The sequence below is a fragment of the Alosa alosa genome, chromosome 10, assembly GCF_017589495.1.
Source record: "Alosa alosa isolate M-15738 ecotype Scorff River chromosome 10, AALO_Geno_1.1, whole genome shotgun sequence".
In the NCBI taxonomy this organism is placed as follows: Eukaryota; Metazoa; Chordata; class Actinopteri; order Clupeiformes; family Clupeidae; genus Alosa; species Alosa alosa.
In genome coordinates, this window is record NC_063198.1 from 28,907,618 (window position 1) to 28,930,512 (window position 22,895).

At 40.7% G+C, this 22,895-nt stretch overlaps 1 protein-coding gene across 3 annotated transcripts; it reads left to right on the forward strand.

Moving 5' to 3' along the window:
- Nucleotides 1–630: 630 nt before the first annotated feature.
- On the forward strand, nucleotides 631–21,732 carry dgkab (diacylglycerol kinase, alpha b). 3 transcript variants are annotated; one of them, XM_048254001.1, is made up of 24 exons: nucleotides 631–728; nucleotides 2,440–2,532; nucleotides 3,171–3,247; nucleotides 3,738–3,912; nucleotides 4,178–4,252; nucleotides 4,366–4,415; nucleotides 4,616–4,690; nucleotides 6,105–6,221; nucleotides 6,437–6,554; nucleotides 6,761–6,849; nucleotides 6,983–7,093; nucleotides 7,237–7,335; nucleotides 7,628–7,699; nucleotides 7,989–8,062; nucleotides 8,622–8,696; nucleotides 9,333–9,418; nucleotides 9,683–9,772; nucleotides 9,921–10,081; nucleotides 15,380–15,444; nucleotides 16,978–17,068; nucleotides 17,768–17,948; nucleotides 18,852–18,972; nucleotides 19,085–19,145; nucleotides 20,601–21,732. In XM_048254001.1, exons 2-24 carry the CDS (start codon nucleotides 2,454–2,456, stop codon nucleotides 20,679–20,681), a joined length of 2,223 nt encoding a protein of 740 aa, XP_048109958.1. In that variant the 5' UTR covers nucleotides 631–728; nucleotides 2,440–2,453; the 3' UTR covers nucleotides 20,682–21,732. The 3 variants fall into 3 exon arrangements, with proteins under 3 accessions (XP_048109958.1, XP_048109959.1, XP_048109960.1); XM_048254002.1 differs by having other exon boundaries at nucleotides 3,738–3,870; XM_048254003.1 differs by lacking the exons at nucleotides 18,852–18,972; nucleotides 19,085–19,145; nucleotides 20,601–21,732 and adding an exon at nucleotides 18,596–18,845.
- The last annotated feature ends 1,163 nt before the right edge of the window (nucleotides 21,733–22,895 follow it).

Genomic DNA, 22,895 nt, shown 5'->3' on the forward strand with positions numbered 1-22,895 from the left:
AACCATCTTATTTTCACAAGCTCACTTAGAGTTCAATATAATTTACTACTTGAGGCATACTTTGTTCTTGTGTGAGCATCTTTGAGCAGGAACTTGTGGCCTATTCACAGATGGGCTTAAACGTTTTTGGAAAGACACTGGTCTGACTTGACTTAAGTTTTAGAGGAGAGTCTTTTAAGAATATTTGTGTGGCAGTGCACCCAGACATAAGTGTCAAGAATAACTTTTTGATTTGAGTGCTGTTAGTAGCAGTCAATATGCTCCAATTTTTAACACATCTTTGAATTCACAGTTCCTTCAAATATGGCTTTGTAGCCTATACGTCTGTTGTGAGTAACATCTGGTGAGTAGATAAAAAAACAAGTCTCAACCTGAAAGTGGGTTAATGGACCTCTGACAGACACCCAGCATCGATTATTCCGCGTCAACGCGCAGGACATTATGTTCACGGGATTATATCATTACTTACGATTAAACCAATCACATTATGTCGTTTTTCTAAACAGCGCATTTAATTGAAAATTCAACACAATTCGTTATTGTATCTCAAAGTAAGTCTTCTAAAATGAATTGGATTAGCGAAAGAGGGTGCTTCTCCGCTGTGACGATCCTCGGCTGCTATTTCTCTCCGCCCATTTAATGCTTGGTTAATCCACTTCCACCCTCCTACACTAGGGCTAGCCAGTGCTGTCAGTGTTGAACGTCGGACTCGGAGCACAACCGCCTCCGTAAGTTGTTGTTTTTCGCTTATCTCGAATAGTCTGAAACTCCATTTTAAGGAAAGAAAAACGTTTTCGTAAAACTAAAACGGGGTTCAGATCGACCATGCGCAATGTCTTCACGCGTTTGCAACAAGTTGATTTTGCTGTCACTTAACGCCTCGTTGACTCTTGTAAGAATTCTGCTTTTTGAAGTGGTTCATTAAGCTTCTACGTATTGGAGTGATTGATAAAGGCTGATGACCGAGGATTTGAGTAAAAATGTGTTAGGCTGGGCATCGTGAACTTGTTTGCATCAACTTGTGAATCGGTTGATTTCACTCAGTCTTGTAGCAAGTGAAATCATGCGCGTCTTTTCGGGCTTTTACATTCATTCTAATGAGGAAAGACAAATGTCAATGCATAACAATTTTATGGCCATTGACAAAGCGCTCACGGAAGGTATCAGGTGGCTTACATCTTGATGATAAGATCGCGGGGGTTGCGTGTGAGATTCAATTCAGTCTTAGTTGTGTAACCTGATCCATAATGAGTAGCCTATAGGCTGAAAGACAGGTATTAGTATACTAATTGACATAATGTAGTCGAAGAATAGCAGTCGATTGCTGTCAATAATCTATGACGACTAGGTCTAGCCTACTCAGGCAGCGCTGATTCTTGATGATTGAGCCGCGGCTTAGCACCAGAATCTTTGGCTCAGAAAGTCCCCCTTTTCACTGTAAAAAGGATTTGTTCTGGCTACGCAATAGGCGACACAGATTGAAGAACAGTTGAATACTGTTTACCAAATTCAATTTTTTTTTTTTCAAACATGCAGGACTACCAAAGCCTACTGTAGGCCTACGCTTATTTGTTTTAAGACTATTTTATCCTTGTGTGCGCACAGAAATGACCTGTGCAGTTGGCAGATTTAGGATAAATTTAATCAGCATGGCGGGTTAGTCCTAGATGAAAAACATCACATTTTATGGTATTTAACCAAAGTGGTCTGTTGAGATGCTAAATAGACAGCCTTAAATGAAAGTCATGATGCTAATCTCTTATTAAATAAATTCCTCTGATGTTCAGCATCAGATAAAAATATTGAAAATAGATTTTTAAGTAGGTTATTTAAATCACGGACACATAATACCACCAAACAGATCATATGTGAGCTACAACTGTTCAGTTCAGGTCTTATGCCCTAACATTTTACAGTAGCTGACAACACAAGGCCCAATTTCACTCTTGGTTTCTGTTGGAAATGTAAACAAAACCATTGATTTATAGAGGACATCATATTTCACACTTGTTTCTGGGTTTCATAGGGCCCTAATTTGAATGTTGGGCAAAGTGGAAAGTCGTAAGACTAACTATAGCTAATTTAATACCATGGGCAAGACCTTAACAAACTATATTCTTTTTTTTTTTATCTTATCTCTTATATTGTATACGGTACTCAGTCTCAGTGTCAGCTACTCTCCTCTGGAATGTGGAAAAACTGTTCCTGGCTATTGTGTCATCCGGAAGAAATACTGCAGTGCCATTCCTAGACATGAGTGCAGTCTTTAAACCAGAGTGGAGTTTCTAACACACATTTCTTCTCCATTGCCTTGTCGGATTGTAAACAAGGAGGGTAGTCAGTGTAGGGTTTGTTTCTTTCTGAGAGTTTTTGGTATTATCTTTTGGTATTATTATCTCTCACACTCTGTCTCTCACATTCTTGTCTTCACTCTGTCAGAGTGGACATCCGAGATGACGTCTTTGGCAGCGGAGTCCTGTGGGGCCGAGTTGAGTCCTGTTGATTTCATCCAGCTGCAGCAGTACATGGAGTGTGAGTTCTCTTCACAGTCTCTGTCGCAGCAGTTATGTTGTGGTAATTGCGCCACTCTTGAATGTACTGTGGGCGTGGGGCCTCTCATTAAGGTGCCACTTCACGCCTGCATGCCATTATGTAGCCTACTGTATTTGTGTAACAAGTCAAAGTCAAAGTCTGCTTTATTGTCAATTTCTTCACATGTCAAGACATACAAAGAGATCGAAATTACGTTTCCCACAATCCCACGGTGGAGACAAGACATATTTTACCAATTTAGGTCCACAGACAAACATAACATTCAAGTAAACAATATAAAAAGTAAATAAGAAGGCACATACAATAAAGAAATAAGAGCAGCAAAATTTGGGTTGAAATTGTGCAATTGTGCATACAGTAGACAGTCAATATAATAGTGCAAAAGTCAGGCCAATAAATGGCTGAGGTAGTTCTGTTTAACAAGTGTTGTTGTGTAATGTTAGTGGTGCATATAACTTACAATGCAGTAGTGCACCCCCTACCCCCACCCCCAGCAACAAGCTTGTCATTTGATGCCACAGTTCGTTTGTAGCATGGAGTCGTTTGCATTTGCACATGTACGATTTCATCTCTTAAACTAACTGTCTAATGCCATCTATGCTGTGTCCCAATAATAGACAGCAGCATGAGGGTGAAGGATGTCGTGAAGGAATTCAATGCTGGAGGCAAGCTGGTGCAACATAGGTCCGGAGATGTGAGTAAATTAGACAACGTTGCTGTCTGGCTGGCAAAATGCTTAATGCAATTCAGTCTGTTCTCCCATGATTGTCATGAATCTGCATTCTGTTCATTGTGTTCTAATGGGTATTACATGGTAGAATCATCAGATTAGGTTTAGATCTCAGTGTTCTGTCTCGAGCATTATTTTGTCTCAGTTGGTTACGTTAATGTAATTGCTGTGGTGAGCTGTTTTTGCGGTCTGATTCACTGATCAATTTATGGTGATGTTTTCATCTCCATTTGGCCTCCTCCTCACCTCTCCCTAAACTTCCTCTCCTCTCTTCTCCCTCTCCTCTCTTCTCCCTCTCCTCCTCACCTCTCCCTAAACTTCCTCTCCTCTCTTCTCCCTCTCCTCTCTTCTCCCTCTCCTCTCTTCTCCCTCTGCGCTCTCCTCCTTTCTTTGTCTCTTTTCCTCTCCTCGTTCTCCTTCTGTCATCTGTCCTCCCACTCACGTTCTGCTGTAGCGCGTCAACAGGACTGGTTTCTCCCTCTTTCTCAAGAGCTATCTGGAGGCAGACAACCTGCCCACCGAGCTCTGCCAACACCTCTATCAGTATTTCCAGGAGTCTGAGATGTGCAAAGAAAAACATAAAGACGGTATAATATCTAGTCTAGACTTCACCACCAAGTTGCTGAAAGGTATCCATTGCAAACTCACATAGCTTATGCATGCTTTCCTCAGTATTAGGATTTTTCTCCTTCTAGACATTAGTCATGCCACCAAGGTTGATTGTTGTTGGCATGACTGTACTGTCTTAATTAATTTATAGCGTCTTGAAGAGAAGATGCGTTGGTTGTTTGACTAATGGCCATTTGAATTATTTCATAAATCTTGCAGAATTGTTATGTCTGTGTAGTGGATTCTGATGCCTCACCTGGCATGTCTGTTCTGTGTCTCTTTTAGATGGTGTTTGTCTCAAGTCGATGTCGTGCTACTTTTCTGTTTTGGAGGAGGGAAAGCCCAGGGACAAATTGGAATGTGAGTCTTGATATTGTGTTAATGACTGTTTCATATGACGTTGAGTGGTAATAAATAGAACTTGGCCATAGCACCAGCAACAACTTCTGACTGACATTTCTGTGTTTGCATAGTTACCTTCAAACTATATGACAAAGATGGCAATGGCTATCTGGATAAATCAGTAAGTAATATCTTGATATGTTATGAAATATATCTTAAAACATATTGCTCAGTATAGCATCTACTGGTCACTGGAATCACATAGACTCCCAAGGAGGTCAGTTAAGTTAAGGCTAATGTTGTGATTTACCTTTGCAAATGATATTCAAATCCTATCTGATATTTGATTTACTGATTTGAAATACCTGTGAATTATTCCAGGAAGTGGACTCAATAATAACCCAGATGATGCGTGCGGCAGATTATCTTGGTTGGGACGTGACAGAGCTTAGATCGGTAACAGACTGCTTCATTTCCTTCAACTCTTGGTTGTGATTATGGTTACCAAGCAGACACTCCAAAGTGACTCACAACTACACTTCTCTTTTGAGTTCTCTCAAAAGCTGCCAATTTCTTTATTTTAAAGGTGCATTCAGGGATTATAATCCCACACACTTTTCAAATGCACAGTCCTCACAGTCCTCTAGTATTTGTACTCAAATAAATTCTGGTGTTTGTATGCAGTCCTGGCTCTGTAGTATAAGTATATATACTCTTTTGATCCTGTGAGGGAAACTTGGTCTCTGCATTTATCCCAATCCGTGAATTAGTGAAACACACTCAGCACACAGTGAACACACAGTGAGGTGAAGCACACACTAATCCCGGCGCAGTGAGCTGCCTGCAACAACAGCAGCGCTCGGGGAGCAGTGAGGGGTTAGGTGCCTTGCTCAAGGGCACTTCAGCCGTGCCTACTGGTCGGGGTTCGAACTGGCAACCCTCCGGTTTCAAGTCTGAAGTGCTAACCAGTAGGCCACGGCTGCCCCCGTAAATGGGAAACATAGGGGCTCAGAACAAACCATACACCAATAAACACATTGCTTCAGGAGCACATAGAAATAGCTGTAACTTGATTGGCTGTTGGTTATAAAGGGATCCTATGCCAGTCTTTACCTTAATACAACATCACTATCATTTGGATAGTAAACTATCTAGGTAATAGGGAGAATGGCACACCTTACGTAGCCCTAACCTGTCCATCTACGGAGCCAGGCAGCCTTGCAACTTGCTCTTTCCACACCCACAATCACAAATTGCTTTACTGCAACTGTGCAATAGTTCACAACGTATATGAAATCGTATCATATTACCTTATCAACCAACATGGCTGTTTGGGGATTAGCTTTGCTGATCTGTACACGTACGGTGCCCAGAGGGAAGGGTGTTGGGCATGAGTGGTGTTTACGACAGTTGTGTAAAATACAAACACTTCGCAACTGCGAGCCCAGTAGCAAAAAACCCTTGAAACTGTGTTGGATGCCTTTAGATATCAATAAACTCTCATCAGTCCACATTTCCGATCACACTTGAGTTTTTTTCCATATACCTATGATATAAGTATTTTTTCATAGATTTGCTAAATCTAGTTCATTTTATACTACAACTCTTTTGCGCTTGGGCAGTGAAGAGAGTGACAGAAATTCTATCAAGCAGTGATTGTATTTAACTTTAAGACCGTCTTAAGTTACATCTCATCCTAATGTCTTGTTTTGTGCCTTATGAATACACGGTCATGAAACTATTCATGAGTTCACACATTCGGAGTCAGTAGGATGACATGTAAGGTCTCACTGGGCAGACCTCTCTTCAGTTCTCTGTTTGTTTTGTGATGAGGCCTGCAGTTGCTCACAGTTGACTGCTATTGACCTAGCTCCTGGAGGACACAATGACGGCCATAGATGCGGATAGCAGTGGGACGGTGACCCAGCAGGAGTGGATCGTGGGAGGGATGAACAACGTGCCTCTCCAAGTTCTGCTTGGCTTAAAGGCAAGTTTTTCTCGCCAATTGACTAATACGCTTTTCACTGACGGCCAGGAAATTGCACTGAAACGCGAGATCCAGAAGTACTAGCTCAGCATTTCCGGTGGCCGTTTGTGGCGTCAGCTCTTTTTCTAAAAGCAAACCACAGGCCTCAGTGTTGACACTCTGCCAGCCCTTACAACGCTCTAATGTGACCACAATGTTGTTTGGCTCTGAGTCAGATTGCGGAGCAGGACAGCCAGCACACATGGCGGATGAAGAACTTCACCAAGCCCACCTACTGCTGCGTGTGTGACGGGATGCTGATGGGCCTCCGCAAACAGGGCCTCTGCTGCAGTGGTGAGTTCCCACCAGCAGGGGGCTCAGTTTCTACACCATGCAACATCACTACTCTATACTTTGTTTTAAAATTGATTTGAATAATTGATTTGCTTACGATAAACTATTTATGATAATGGTGTTTCCATTTAGTGGGTGAAGACTGCTGTCTATTGGTGGTGAACCAAAATGGTCTAAATGTGTTTTATTCTTTCTTATGGCAAAAGTTTGCAAATACATGGTCCACAGTCGCTGTGCCAACAAGAACCCTGCCCCCTGTGTACGCACGTACGTCAAGAACAAGGCTGAGATTGGGGTGAGGCTGCAAGAGGTCATTTATGTTGAAAAGAGCAAAAAAAAATAAAGGGGGTTGCCTGGTTTTACGAGGTCATGACCTTGTGATTGTTTTGTGTCTGGCTGGCTGTCTGTTTATGGGCTGTGGCGCTCAGGTTCCCATGCATGACTGGATCAGGACAGAGAGCGATGCCAGTAAATGTGACTCCTGCTCAAAGAAGATTAAAACTCTGACAGGAAAACGCTGTGCGTGGTGTCATCACAAGGTACAGGCTTGCTGTTCATACAAATATATCAATGACGATGTTGGTGCTATCATATATTTTACTTATCAATATTATCTACTTTAATTATCAATACGTGTGAAAACGTGTGATTTATTTATGCATTCACATGTGGAATTTCACAGCGCCACGATGAGTGTGTGCCTCTGGGCTCTTCTGAGTGTGACTGTGGACCTCTGAGAGACCATATCCTACCCCCATGGTGCATCAGTCCCCTTCTCAAGGTAATTCTCTTAATCCTCTGCCATGACAGTGTTATGCATTTTAGGAAATGACTGTCTGCACCTGTAACTGCTTTATCCAACATCATTGTATTACATGTGGCACATAAGTTACTGTGACCTTGTGGTGTGTGTGTGTGTGTGTGTGCGCGTGCTTGTGTGCGTGCATTGGTGCGTGTGTGTGTGCTTGTGTGTGTGCTTGTGTTGGGGTGTGTGTGTTTGTGTTGGAGTGTGTGTGTTTGTGTTGGGGTGTGTGTGTTTGTGTTTGTGTTGGGGTGTTTGTGTGTGCGTGCAGGAGGATGAGGGCCACGGCTCATGCGCAGAGAAGCCCCTGATGAATATGACATCAGAAGGAACCCACTTACACGTAAGATTCCCTCTCCACTCACGTTAGTACACCTCTCTAACTGATGCAGAGCATGTCCAACTTGAGACCTTGTTTACATGTGCAGTTGAGGCAGTCACATCTCAAGTCATGTACTTCTGGAGCCTTGTTTGCTGTTTCTCTACATGTCTGTTTCTTTCTTGCAGCCTTCTGTTGTACTCAAATTGTCTTTTGTAGGTTAATAAAGTTTCACTCTATCTTATGTTATTGAATTATGACTTCTAAGGACCAGGAAAACCCATTAACGCTTGATCTACTGTATCTCTTTCAGATCACTCCTCCACCACAGACGCATCCTCTTCTGGTTTTTGTAAATCCAAAAAGTGGAGGGAAACAAGGAGATCGGTGAGAAATTATGAAATTTGAACCCTCCACATTAGTGTACATTAAGCATACAGGACACCCTATTTGGGTGGAACTGTGTGATCAGTTGTGTGTGAGGACTGTGGTGTTGTTGACCTACTAGTAACAAACATGGCCTTTGATAAGAAAAGAACAAATAATCTTTGTGTTGTGATAATGTGACTTCCTTCTGGTGAAGCCATTTTGTCCTATAAAGATAGTGATACCTTCTCACTTACTGGAAATGTCTTGTGCGTTGTACACAATTCAAATCTGTGTCTCCTTGTCACTGTGCTCAAAGTTCAATCAAATTAGCCCATTTAGAGATAAAAAGCTATGAGTCATTGACCCAAATGTCAGATATAGCTAAACCACAGAATCTACTCTACACTAATAAAATGGAATTTACAATGTATTGCACAATGTACAATATTGAAATAAAAATGTTCTAAATTTCAATAAAGAACATTATCATTGTTATTTTAGACGTTCAGTAAGCGCCATTACACAATTCTGTACTTATAGGAGTTGTTCTGCTTTTTGTTTCTTGCTGTTAAATAAGGGTAATGAGGAAGGCGCAGTACTTCTTGAATCCACGACAAGTCTTCAACCTCAACAGTGGAGGACCAAGCCCTGGGTGAGGCATGGAGGCACCCCCTGACCCTCATTTAAACAATGGGCAAAGTACCAAGTCAGGCAATGAGCAAAAATGAACTGAAGCTGATTTAATAACTTAGCGAACAAAATGAACCTGCTAATTCAATACTATGAGAAAGATCATAAGTGCAAACATGGGTGGGTCAGCACAGTGCTTCTACATGCCGCATGATTGCTTTAGGTCACGCCTGAGGCACTTTGCTCATTGCACAACTTTGCACTTTGTCCATATTTAAATGAAGGTCCACAGTGTCGTTTCACTATTTAGAATGACACGAGCCACACGCATCCCCTATTTTTGTGAAAAACACAGCTAGGCACTTTGCAGCATAGGATTTCCAATACCCTGAGTTAAGTTAATCATTGCTATATTTGTTAAGCTCAAGTGCAACCCAGACACTTTAATTAATTATGCCTATAATGATTTGACTCTTATTCCACTTATTGTGATCACTTTTTCATAGATGATCATGTTACTTTATCATTTGTTTCTTTCATGTTTCAAAAAACAAGTGTCTGTTTCGGGTAAAAGGTTGCAGGGATATTATGTTATCAATATAATTTGTACTGCTAGTTTTCATACTTATCATTTGTGTATTATATGCTTAAATATCAGGCTTCACTTCTTCCGAAACCTTCAGCAGTACAGAGTCTTGGTTTGTGGTGGTGATGGCACAGTTGGCTGGATCCTAGATGCTATTGGTAAGATTTTTTTCCTGGGGCATAACTGAGCAAAATTCCAGAATTCCTTTGATAACTCGCAGACTCTTGCATTAAAGAGTGCCCTCTTGATTATGGTTATGGATTTGGCAGACGCCTTTGTCCAAAGCGACACACAAATACAAAACAACATAATATTTAAAATTGAACAGGGAACAGATTAGAATGTTGGTCAATATAATAAGGAGAATAGTAATAATAAACAACAATATCAATTCAATTCAAACTGCTGGGTGTTTTTGGCAGACAAAGCAGATCTTCCAGTGAACCCACCTGTGGCTGTTCTGCCCCTTGGCACAGGGAACGACCTCGCACGCTGTCTGCGCTGGGGAGGGGGTGAGACATATCCCATGGCAATGAGTTATATGTGTTGTTTTAACATTTCCCACTGCTACACTCAATTAAGTCTTGTAGTTATGTGGTATATGTTGCCTTCCACAACATAAAAGTCTCTCTGTCTCTCTCTCTCAATCTCTCTGTGAAGGATATGATGGCTCAGACCTCAGAGAGATCTTGAAGGAGGTGGAAGCGGGATCTGTGGTTCCCATGGATCGTTGGAGTGTGCGGGTCACCCCAAACAACCCTCAGGAGGAAGGGGACCCTGTGCCCTACGAGATTATCAACAACTACTTCTCCATTGGGGTGGTGAGTTTAGGCCCAGTGAGGAGGGAGTCTAGAAACACTTCAGTGAGCTGAAAGAGGTGACACAATTCGCTTGGTCCTCCCAGTTGTAGCGGCTTCACTGAGCTGAGTTCAACCCCAGTGCCCTTTGGTAGGAAACTGTTCTAAAAAAAGAACAGTTTCATTATATGCTTGAAGGAATAGCTCAGCATTCTTTTACATTTGTAGTTAGAAAAGGATTGTTTTGTACTTGTGTATGGCAGCCACAAGTTGCCAATAGCATTGGACCAAAAAGTATACCATATATACCAAATATTTTATATTTTCAAATATATATTTGGATAAGAAATGCCAAAATATTCCTTCACAGTACTCTTAGTCAGGGGGCCTATGTGGTTTCTGTGGGATTGAAATGTTAATTTTTGGAGAGTGGTTGGACTGTCTTTAGAGGTCATTGAACATGGAGAAAAATGACGTCTCCATTTTTTTTACCTGTTTTAACCAAGGGGGCAGGCGAATTCCCGGAAGTAGAAGAATCGACGTAGGCTGGAGGGACCACCTCTCTGCTAACTCCCATAGAAGCCCATTCATTCTAGGATATTGTAGCTTCTGTGTAATCTACATAAACACTACAAAGGCAAAACAGACTCGACTACCTCGTCCGTAACGTTGGTTACCCGTAAGAAGAATGGTTAGCTTGTTCGGTTGGAGGGAAGCTAGCTTTGACGTAATCTCTCTTTCGCGCCGTAGGGAAATAACCGTATTGTTTGGATAAGAAGCTCAGTCCACCTTACTGTCCATGACGGTAACTCATAAGCAAAACCTAGCATACACGACCGTATGTTAAGGTAAAGCATTACACAGAGGCAACCTAATAATAATAATAATAAAAAGTAAACCTAATTAAAAAAAAAAACGGCACTAATCATTTCAGAGGTTTTCGATGGATTGACCGTAGGTCAGAAAAGTGGAAAGAAGATCAGCTTCAAGGCTATAACTTTTTTGTTTTGTTTTAGCATGACTGTTTTTGAAGATGATCATGTGTGGTAGCTTCAACATTAACACGACTTGGTGAGGATGATAATAATAATACATAAATAAATGTTTAACTTTGAAGGCGAAGGAAGTGTGAGAAGAATATCTGTGTATCTATTATATGAGTTACAAGATTCAGTTCGATGGCTAAAGTCACAAAGTTAAGTGTGAGTCTGCGCAGTACTGGGGGGACCAACTAAAAAATCGTTCTATTTGGCTCAGTGCCCTCCCATTGAAAACGACGGAGTCTGTTCGTCCATTTCTTTTACTGTCTATAGGGAGGGAAAGTAATCTCATCGCCATCTATTGGTTGCGTTCCTAGAGTTTAGCGGAGTGGATGTTTTTTTTTTTTTTTAGAAAAATATATATCGGTGCACATTGGGATCTTAATTTAATGCCTTCCATATGTTAGGCACTGGGGTCACCTCTATTGCTTCAAGTGGTCATACCTTATTTTTAGGATCAGTTGAATTGTTTTGAGTTTTTGTCGTAACACGGTGATAAGGAACTACAGCTGCATGTGACGCCACATGTTTGGCTTTTAATCTCTAACTGATCAATACGCAATTTGCTTAACTGGCTTAACATATTTTTGTAATAACGGAATGTGATGTAAACCGCGTGGTGATAACCTTTATGTCAGGACAACTGGTGTTGTGCTTCTACTCACATGAAGAGCTAGCTGTAAGTGTTAAGTGTCAATGCTAACCAGGCTAATAAACAAACCATGCTACCGTGAGTAACGTTGAAGGGTAAAGTCACGTGACTTCTTTTGTAGTTCAGTTTATGAAACAAAAGGAGCAATTTCGATTTTCTTAAATAAGGCAAAATAGGGTCTGACATTTTCACAGTTAGAATATTATTACTGTATAGACACTGAAAAATATTTTTGGTGGATAACATCGCTGATTTGGCTTCACAATATTTTTTTTAAAATAGGTCTATGGGACTTAACATTGGAGCTGCTCTTCGATAGGAACGCAACCACTTGGGGCGCTGGTTTTCACTTTCCCTCCCTATGGTTTTAACCCTATTTTTGTGAATTTGTATATTTCACTATAATTAACACCAACACCATTTTAACAGTATTATGATTGTATGTCAAACAATTAGAGATAAGATCAATAACCAATCAGTTTCACCAAATACACATGCTCCATTGCTGAAAAATGGCAAAATCACAGAATCACAGATGAGACCTCAAACAACATTTAATTCGTTTACATATACACAACATATTAGATCTCACCTCCACAATTTCCTCATACAAATCTACAACTAGTCTACTAAACCTTATTCCTACTCACATTCTTAAGACTGCTCTCCCCTTCCTGGATAATGTTTTGCTCTAGATTATAAATAATTCAATGCTATCAGGGCATGTACTGCAGTCGTTTAAGACATCTGTTATTAAGCCCTCCCTCAAAAAACCTAGTCTTGTATCGATACTGGTCTTCCTGGACCTCAGCGCTGCCTTTGACACCACAGATAATGACATAGGCTTGAAAATTTGATAGGCATCAAAGACTCAGCACTCGCTTGGTTTAGATCAGTGTTTTTCAACCACTGTGCCGGGGCACACTAGTGTGCCATGAGAGATCATCAGGTGTCACTCACTGGTCCAGAAAAGCAACTGTTGCATCAAAGAATTTATAACCACATACTCTCATTGATTGTATGATTGCACTATTTGTGGTATGCAGGCATTGTACAACGGGGGCCCCATATCCAGTATTCACAGAATCATCACATATCCAGTTCAAAACAACAATTAAATTAGATATAGTCACCTACAAATGAAACAGAGGGCGCTTGTTATATTGAGCAGGTCTTGCATAGAAGCCATAATAAGGCCATATCTGTGTATTATTTGAAATTTTAGGCTATGGTATGTTTATTTTTTCTTCACACAGGATTAGTGTGTTAGTGTGCCGTGGGACATTTTAAGTGTCAAAAGTGTGCCGTGGCACAAAAAAGGTCGAAAAACACTGGTTTAGATCATACCTTCCTAACCGTCAACAATTTGTACAAGTCCATAATAAACCATCTACCCAGATTATGGTAAAATGTGGAGTGCCTCAAGGCTCAGTACTCAGGGCCCCTGTTGTTTAGCAGATGATACATAACTATACCTCTCCATAAAACCTGATGAATTAACACCGTTATCCAAACTTGACACATGTATAAGAGATATAAAGACATGGATGACGAATAATTTCCTGCTTTTGAACTCCGATAAAACAGAAGTCATGGTTTTAGGTTCTAAAAAGATGAGGGATATCCTATCCACATCACAGGCTACATATAGTGATCTTCCACTGACCTCATCCACAAGTGTTAAAAACCTAGGAGTTATAAGTGACCAGGACCTAGCACTAAGTAATCACATAAAACAGATCACCAAAACTTAATTTGACCATTTAAGGAACATTTCAAAGATAAGGAAGTCCTTATCCTTACCAGATGCCGAGAAATGAATGTTTTGTCATCTCAAGGATAGACTATTGCAATGTTATTGCAATGCTATTATGCTGGCTGTAATAATGCCTGTCTAAAGAGCTTACAGCTTATACAAAATGCAGCTGCTCACACACACACAAAAATATGAACATATTTCCCCCATCCTAGCATCTTTACACTGGCTACCTGTTAAAAGTCATTGACTTCAAAATATTACTTATAGTTCTTGGTTGGTTGCCTGCATTGAAAGAAGACACCTCATGAAGACACTCTTTTGTCTGCTTCTGACAGAAGAAGCACTTATCTATGCTGGCAGCAGCTGCTGCTGAACAAGTGTCCCTCTAGATGACTTGATGCAGTTGCAGGTGTTGCTGCAGGTTCAGAAGATGGTCTACCGTGTCTTTTCTGAAGACACTGAGTCCTGCCTGCTTCACATGATTTCTAGTAGTGAATCTTAGCATGCTGCAGATGCTCACAGTTACAGGTGGATTTGTAGCAGTTCCTGTGCCAAACTGCTTTGTTCTGTTGTAAAATAACTGCACTGTAACAATGTAATCGTTGGCTGATCTGTGATGCCCATCTCCATACTCTCTCATGGACAAAAACAAGAATTTTGGCATATGTCTCTAGTGATGGGTCATTCACTAGTCCACACACATCTGCCACTGGATACATAGCCCAAAATCTGTTTCTTTTAGAATATGTGTGCCATCACCTGACTAACAGAAAGACACACCTCAGAAACTAGACTGTGCCACCATGAACTATGAAAATGTGCTTGCTCAAATGTAGAAGGCTAGAAGGTCACTAATATCACCAACCATGAAGAACAGAGCACTATGTGCTTCAAGTTATTCGATATTCTAAATTCTATCACTGCCAGCTAACTGTCACTGGTAGTCAGGGATGGATTACTGCATGGGCCTACCGGGCCCAAACCCAGAGGCCCAAGGAGTCAGAGGGCCCAAGCCATTGCATGGAATCATTGCCTCAATATCAACACATCATATCAACACATAGGCTATGAATCTGATTGAAATAAAGTATTGGCCATCCCCAAAATGCACCAGAATACAGGAAATCACATCAAATAAATTTAAAAAATGTCCCCCGCAACAATTAGTGGGGGGCCCTTAATACATCTGGGCCCAGGGGCCTAAAAGTTCATAATCCGTCCATGCTGGTAGTGTCTCTCTTTCTCTTTCTCTCTCTTACACACACACACACACACCTGTCTGTTTGTCTAGCTGATCCTTTACCCTTTCTTTTCTTCACACTTACATAGGCTTCGGAAGGCCTTACAGACTTCAGCTGGTACTATGTAAAAGTCTATTAAACTTGATTTAACAGAGATCTCTGCACTTTGTGCTCTGAAAAAATGTTTTATAATGTTGTATTGTTTATGTGGTCCACTTTTACACACTACCTTGTAGAATATCTTTGCACCAAACCCTATGCTATAATACCAGCAATGTGAGGTTTATGGACAAAACACCAAATTTGACCTTTTCTGAATTTGACCTTTGATTTGGGTCCTTCAAAACCTTCAAAGAAGAACCTTTAAGAACCCCTAGAACAAAGATATAATACTCTCCAAAAATTAACATGCGAATCCCACAAGCCCCCAAATTAGACACATAGGCTCCCCTACTATCTATTGTTTACAAAGGGTAGACTTCCTTTATTTCTGCTTGAGTTCTTACTTCCTCTGCCAGTTTGACCCACGCTGTATTTACATAGACTAGATGTAGAATCATGTTTGTGTCAATGTGTCATACAAAATACATTTGATCTATAGTATAAATAACACAGTATTACTATGTTTAGGATGCCTCCATTGCCCATCGGTTTCACGCTTTGAGGGAGAAGAACCCACAGAAGTTTAATAGCAGGTAAATCTGCTGCTCATGAATCTGTTATTTTTTTCAAGACATGGGTGGGATTGAGTTGCGTTGATGAATTTTGTCGGATTAAAATCATGTACCAGATGCAGTAAATATATTTAGTCAGCCTTAGATTTTATTGCATTTGGTCCTGAAGAGTGACAGAAAAATCATGGGATCATTTGAAGGGTGCTACAGTATGGGTTAAAAGTTACTGTCTGACTGCATCTACATTTAGACCACTAGATTAAATTAGATTAGATTACATTAGATTCAACTTTATTGTCATTGTGCAGAGTACAAGTACAAAGCCAACGAAATGCAGTTTGCATCTAACCAGAAGTACAAAAAAGCAGAAAAGTGCAATGTGATATACAAAGTATAGACAGGTGATGCATAGGCAGGACAAGAAATATAGTGCAGTGTAGACAGTAGTATGCAGTTGGTTTACAGAAGGTGGTTTAGAGTCATATAAATTAGATATAAATATGTGCAGTGTATTAGCAGTTACTTTATAAGAGCAGAATATGGCTATGTGATATGAACAATGTATGAACAACATGTACAGATATATGCAATGTATTAAAGGAATTATCCGGAGTAAAATGCACTTTAGATCGATTTACGGATGATTGGGGGTACATACGTTGAGTTGACATCAAAATCATGTCATTCAGATGTGTTTTGAGAAAGTTCGATTGTACCGTTTTCAGTCAAAACTCATAGCCTGGAAGTGAGCAGGGCATATCAATTTCGCCGCTACAAAATGCTATTTTTATACCTCTTCTACAGTTCCAAACAACATTACACTTACGTGGTAGTGAGTAGAGGGTCCCTAAAGCCAAGTCAATTGCTGAGTGTGTTGTAACACGCTCTGGAAATTCACAATTTCGTCGCCGTTTAAAAAAAAAAAAGAAAACATAGTCCAGTCCATACAACTTCATTTCAATTTCGAAAGAAATACTGGACTATGTTTTTTTTTTTTTTTTAAAACGGTGACGAAATTGTGAATTTCCAGAGCGTGTTACAACACACTCAGCAATCGACTCCTACGGACTTTCCCCTGAAGATGGCAGCAAAGATGGCAACATTTCCTGAAAGGTACTGGCTTGATGAAATTCATTCTGGACTCTCTATCCGACCACATAAAGACCTCGGGATACTTCGGTTTGGCTTTAGGGACCCTCTACTCACTACCACGAATGACATGATTTTGATGTCAACTCAACGTATGTACCCCCAATCATCCGTAAATCGATCTAAAGTGCATTTTACTCCGGATAATTCCTTTAACAGAATATATTGTGAGAAAAACAGAATAAATATGGATATTCAGTATAACCCATATAGACAGATATGTACAGTATGTACAGCTATGTGCAGTGTGGTAACAGTACCATTGTAGTGCAGATACAGTAACATTATAAGAGTATTAAGAATAAGTATGTGCAGGATGGATAGTATGAAGAGCAGTAGAATAAGGCTATGTATAAGTGTAATGATATTAAAGAAATGAGTTGTTGTTTTCATCTTGTCTTTAAGAGCAAAAAACAAGCTGTATTATTTCGAACTGGCCACATCTGAGACCATGTCTGCTTCTTGCAAGAAATTGTCGGATTATCTTTCTATTGAGGTGAGGAACTGGTGTTTAGAAAATGCTGAAATAGCAAGCGGTGGCTCTACTGTATTGAATGAAGTCTGTTTTACCCTTGTGAGGCACAGGGCTCAGACAAGGAGTGAGAATACGCTGTCCCCTGTCAATATGGCCATGGAAATCGTATTCATTTATTTACAGTTTCTTTGATAGGGGCAGACATATACATAGACAAACTTAGAACAGTTATCTGATGGAAGTATCATAGTATTTATAGCTAATGCTAATTTGTAATATCTGTCGCGAGAAGGTGATGTTCGCATGATCACACAGCTCATAAAACAGGCTTTACTCTGCTTTTGATAAACCATTGTCAGCCAGGGGCAGCCGTGGCCCACTGGTTAGCACTCTGGACTTGTAACCGTAGGGTTGCCGGTTCGAGCCCCGACCAGTGGGCCGCGGCTGAAGTGCCCTTGAGCAAGGCACCTAACTCCTGACTGCTCCCCGAGCGCCGCCATTGTAGCAGGCAGCTCACTGCGCCGGGATTAGTGTGTGCTTCACCTCACTGTGTGTTCACTGTGTGCTGTGTTTCACTAATTCACGATTGGGTTAAATGCAGAGACCAAATTTCCCTCACGGGATCAAAAAAGTATATATACTTATACTTATACTTATACTTGTCACTGCAAGCTTCCTATTGTACTATAAGACTATGCCTTACTGTTGCTTCCTTATTAGTGTTGTGGGGTTCCACTGGACCTGAGTAGTATGGACCTACAAGGTATTGCTGTTCTGAACATTCCCAGCATGCACGGTGGCTCCAACTTGTGGGGAGAATCGCGGAAGGACGAGGCTGAGAGTGTCACAAATTTTCCAGACGTCATTATAGATCATGACACTCTGAAGACTAGGTCCCAAGGTATGCAGGAAAATATATCAAAAGGAGATGGCTCTAAAATTATACATATCTGTATTGTCATCATAGTAAAGCTAACTGATTTTGACTTTATGCAAGATCCCACTTCTCATCTATTCAGTGACCTTCTGATCACAAGAGACATTGGGGCTGTTTTGTAGAGACTATGGCACACATTATACTCCACAGCTAGTTTAGTCTACCCATTCTTACTGTATTCATGACACCCTATTGTTGCCAGTTTATTAACCTCACCCCCCAGTAGAGGGGGGCATTGTAATTGGGTCTGTCCATCTGTGTGTGTGTGTGTGTGTGTGTGTGTTTTCATGATCATCTGGAACCTTATTAGAATGCAAATGTTTGAATGTGGTTTCCCTTTGGTGGTCTGCAATTCTCTGACTGCTCTTGTCTGATTCAATGGTCATCATCTAGGAAGCAATATAAAAACAAATTTCCTCTTATTGGTGATCAACAATGTTTTAACTTCATTGAGGTCCATTGGTTTCTGGGATTCACCAATGTTTTCTCATTTTTGTCCTTCACACAATTTTATGAATGGTTGAGACCACTCTTACCAAGATTTTTGTATTTTGTATTATATATTAGATTATTGTACTATAATTGTAATGATTGGATTATTACTTTTGCAGGCTAAAGGAGCACCATTGATCCGGTGATCCCAGTTAAAACAATAAAACCTTTGGATGATATTGTGTGCATTCAGCTTCTGAATGGCTTACATACTATTAGATGCTTTGGCCATTCAAGAATGAGAATGCACTTTTAACAAGCAGTCATGTGCCAACAATTTATGATCAAGTTGGATTCAACATTAAGTTCACCAGGGTAAGAGCATACTGATACTATACAGGCATACTGTAAATACACAGTCTATTTCTTTTCCAGATATGAGTGATAAGCGCTTGGAGGTGGTTGGTCTGATGAGTGCTCTGGAGATGGGCCAGATATACTCTGGGCTGAAGAGCATGGGCCGCAGACTGGCCCAGACGGCCCAGATCACAATCAGGTGCTTATGCAGACTAGCAGGCGCTCCTTTCCTAGCTACCGTGCTGGTCTGCCTTTTGAGGATTCACTGAAGCCCCTCTTTTGACTCTGGCTGTCTCTGATTTCCCCAACAGGACATTAAAAGCTCTGCCCATGCAGATAGACGGAGAGCCATGGATGCAGCCGCCATGCACAGTGAGTTGAAGGAAGAGTTTTATTACATAATTATGGGATGTTGGGATACGGGATGGGATATGGGATATGGGATGTCTGACCAAAACTACATGACGTGCATGTAGTCTAGATGAGTAGTGAGAATGACAGGTGTGTTTATTGTAGGGGCAGCCGTGGCCCACTGGTTAGCACTCCGGACTTGTAACCGGAGGGTTGCCGGTTTGAGCCCCGACCAGTAGGCACAGCTGAAGTCCCCTTGAGCAAGGCACCTAACCCCTCACTGCTCCCCGAGCGCCGCTGTTGTTGCAGGCTGCTCACTGCGCCGGGAATAGTGTGTGCTTCACCTCACTGTGTGTTCACTGTGTTCTGAGTGTGTTTCAATTATATACTTATACTTACTTACTTACTTATCTGGCCTTCACAAGACCATGTACTAAAATGTTGTAATTATTTAAAATATAATTCCAGCAATTAATTTGAAGATCATACCAAAAGTAGTTAGCCTGACATCCAATACTTTTTATAGGCACTGTATACATTTAACAAGGTAATGTTATCTGGTTCGATGAAAGCTGAAATTGCAAGGATGGTTTTTCGTCTGCGGGTCGCTAACCAGCTATCCTTTATGGCTATGCTAGGTGAACGACTCCCTATATTACAAGTTTGTTTACCATCAAATAGATTTTGAAGCTGTTATATTAAGTTATTACACTCTCTTCATAATGCTGAAGAATGCTCCATTCACTTAAATGGGCCTTCCGAACGTTCGGTGGTCTGCTAATTCTCAATAACAGACCGTTGCTAAGTATAACAGACCGCTGTCAAGGAAAATGGGTTTTGTGCTTCTATTTCACGTCTTTCATATCACTATGCAAGGACTAGAACTTCATTCAAAAGTGAAAGCGGACGGTTGATCAGCTGTGTTCTAAAGAATGTTTGATTCTAGTTCAGCGTGTGCTGTTGCAAACTATTTGTTTCTCAGCAAAAGCCACGATGAAACGGTAACAAATAAGCTATAGCCTAGTCTATGTAGGCTAAAGAGTCATATCGTGGGGAGTTTATTGTTTCGGTTTGGCAAGTAGCCGTGTAATAAGCGGGATAATGTATAGAACGCCGGTCATTATTGGGAAAATAAGTCCCTTCAGGACGGAACAAGATCCCTCCGCTGTGCACCGGGGTCCAATTCGCCCTGTCGGGACTTATTTTCCCAATAATGACCAGCGTTCTATACATTATCCCTTACGTAAAAAACTTGTGTAGTGCTGCTTTAATGTTCAGTAAGTAACATTGCAACAGTCTGGAATAAGCTGTAGAATAGCATACTTGTCAAAAAATGTGAATTTAAAGGTAGCATGAATCAAAATTTCTCACCATCAAGGAAGGATATTTGGGGAGAAAAACCTTACTGTAAATGCTACACTGCTACTTTCTTTAAAATATTTTTTGTTTATTTATCTCCAATCCTCTCCTACCAAGATTCAAATAACCCACAAGAACCAAGCAAACATGCTTATGGCATCGCCCTTCAAGTCGACGGGCTTCTTCCACCTCAAATGAAGAAACTTGAGTGCCCTGCAGTCTCCTACCTGACTTTGCTTGATTTTCATCTATAGCTTGATTTTCATCTATAGCTTCATTTTCTCCCCCTACCCCCTTCATTTTCTCCCCCTATGTGTTTGTCTGTGTGTCTGTCTGTCCATCCAACTGACTTCTCAAGGCGGAAGTATCACATCACATCACATCAGTCTCTATTTCCATGTTCACTTAATAACCACAGACAAACAGATCAGCCATGAAATGTGACATGGTTCATTTCAGATGACAAATGTACTTTTTAAACTTTTTGTATTGGTTATCAGTAACAGGTGTTCTATTACGCCACTTTGTGTTATATTATACTACTGTGTAAAGAGGGAGAAATATTCAATTTCAGTTCTTCAGATGGATTGCATTTAACAATAGCTTTTGCAGTGTGGTCATAAGTTATTTATTAACATAGTCACATTATGAATATGATAGGTTTGCTGTTTGTATTTGTACAATTACATTTTTATTCAGTTTTATCCGGTGTAGTTCTAATCTCCAGTTTGGAAATGTGTTCATCTTCATAATAAATTGATATTAAAGTGTTTTTGATAATTACATTTCGACATACATATCGATGTTTAATGTTTATTACAAACAATGTGATTGTTTTGAATGGCTGAAAGAATCTTCATTAGTTCATGATCAGATCAATGTTGTATTATACTGTGGCTATGAGTGTTGTATGAGTGTTATTAATACCATCATTTCCTGCCTACTACTGCTATACATTGATTTTGCTAAATTTCTTCCACACTCATCTCTATGTCCAGGACAGCACAGTTTGTGCTGTTTCCAACACATTTCTTTTGTTATTCGTTTCAAGAGTGTACACAGAATGTGTTGAAAATAACACAACTTGTGTTGTTTTTTTTTAACACATCTCTATGTCCAGATATGAACAACACAGTTTGTGTTGTTTCCAACACATTAGTTTTAAGAGTGCACTATGAGGTTAATACACAGGGGAGACCTATGGGAGTGCATTCTTTATTCTTCTTTCTGATTAAAGCACTGATTCTGATTCATTGGGCACTGCAATTAATACACTGGTGCAGTCAATACACAGATTTGTCTTTTTAAATTAGCATAAAACACCACAGTTTATACATGAACATGTTTCTTTAATTATGGTCGCTGCAGCGCTAGTGAGGAACATTGTGCCCAAGATAAGCACTCCTTTGCAGATCTTGCAGTGCGGTGCTTGACTGAGGGGTTAGCGTTTCCAGCACCAGGACTGCTTTTATGGGATCATGTGGTGTGGAACCAACACCCTGTTCAATCCCCCCCACCCGCTGCCTGCCACCACCTCAACATCCCTCCCCACCCCCCGTCCCTGTCCCCACACTGCCTAGCACTGGCATGCCTTTGCGGGGCTACAGACAGGGAAATGCCCCCGGTTGTGTAACCCGAGCTTCATGCTCACATGTACCTCATGAACTAGATGCCTGCCCCTCGCATGCTTTCTGTGTGCAGGATCTTGACCGCCTGCCCACTCTGCCCACGATGCAAAGGACCAGCTGACACTTGCATGATCCAGCCAAGAGTTCAGGGTGCTCATTCATTTTCATCAAGACTCCATTCAAATCTAGGCTCCGGTTATAAGCTCAACTATAGAAGGACTAAAACTAGATCAGTCGCCTGTTTTTCTCATAAACTTGAGGTGTCCAGAAACTAGGTCAAGTTATCAAGTTATATTTTAGTTTATTATGTTATATTATTACTTCCTGTTCATATGCAGGAAATGGCATATTTTGGACATGGAAAAACCTGCATTGCACTATATAGCCTTGCACGTTACTGCAGAAATGCCATATTTTTGGACATGAAAATATTGTACTGCATTCTACATCAGAAAAACTGCAGTACAAGAGAAGGCAAGAAAAACATGTGTCGCAAACCCGAAGTGTGCGGAAGCTCTCTTGTCCTCGCGGGGGCGCTCATTATCATTGTTTGCCCTCGTTGACTTCCTTGACAGAGACCAGCTGACCAGCCAGGAATGCATCTATGCGCCATAGCCTATAAACCTACCCCGTTCAGACAGAAAGATCCAAACCGGTTCTACTGGCTGATATCGGCTAATCAAACGAGGTTTAAAAGAAAAAACTTGCTTTCTATCAAAAAGAAAAGTTAATTACTATGGACCAAGAGGTTAATTGTGGTAGCGTGGGTCTTGTTTTATGACAA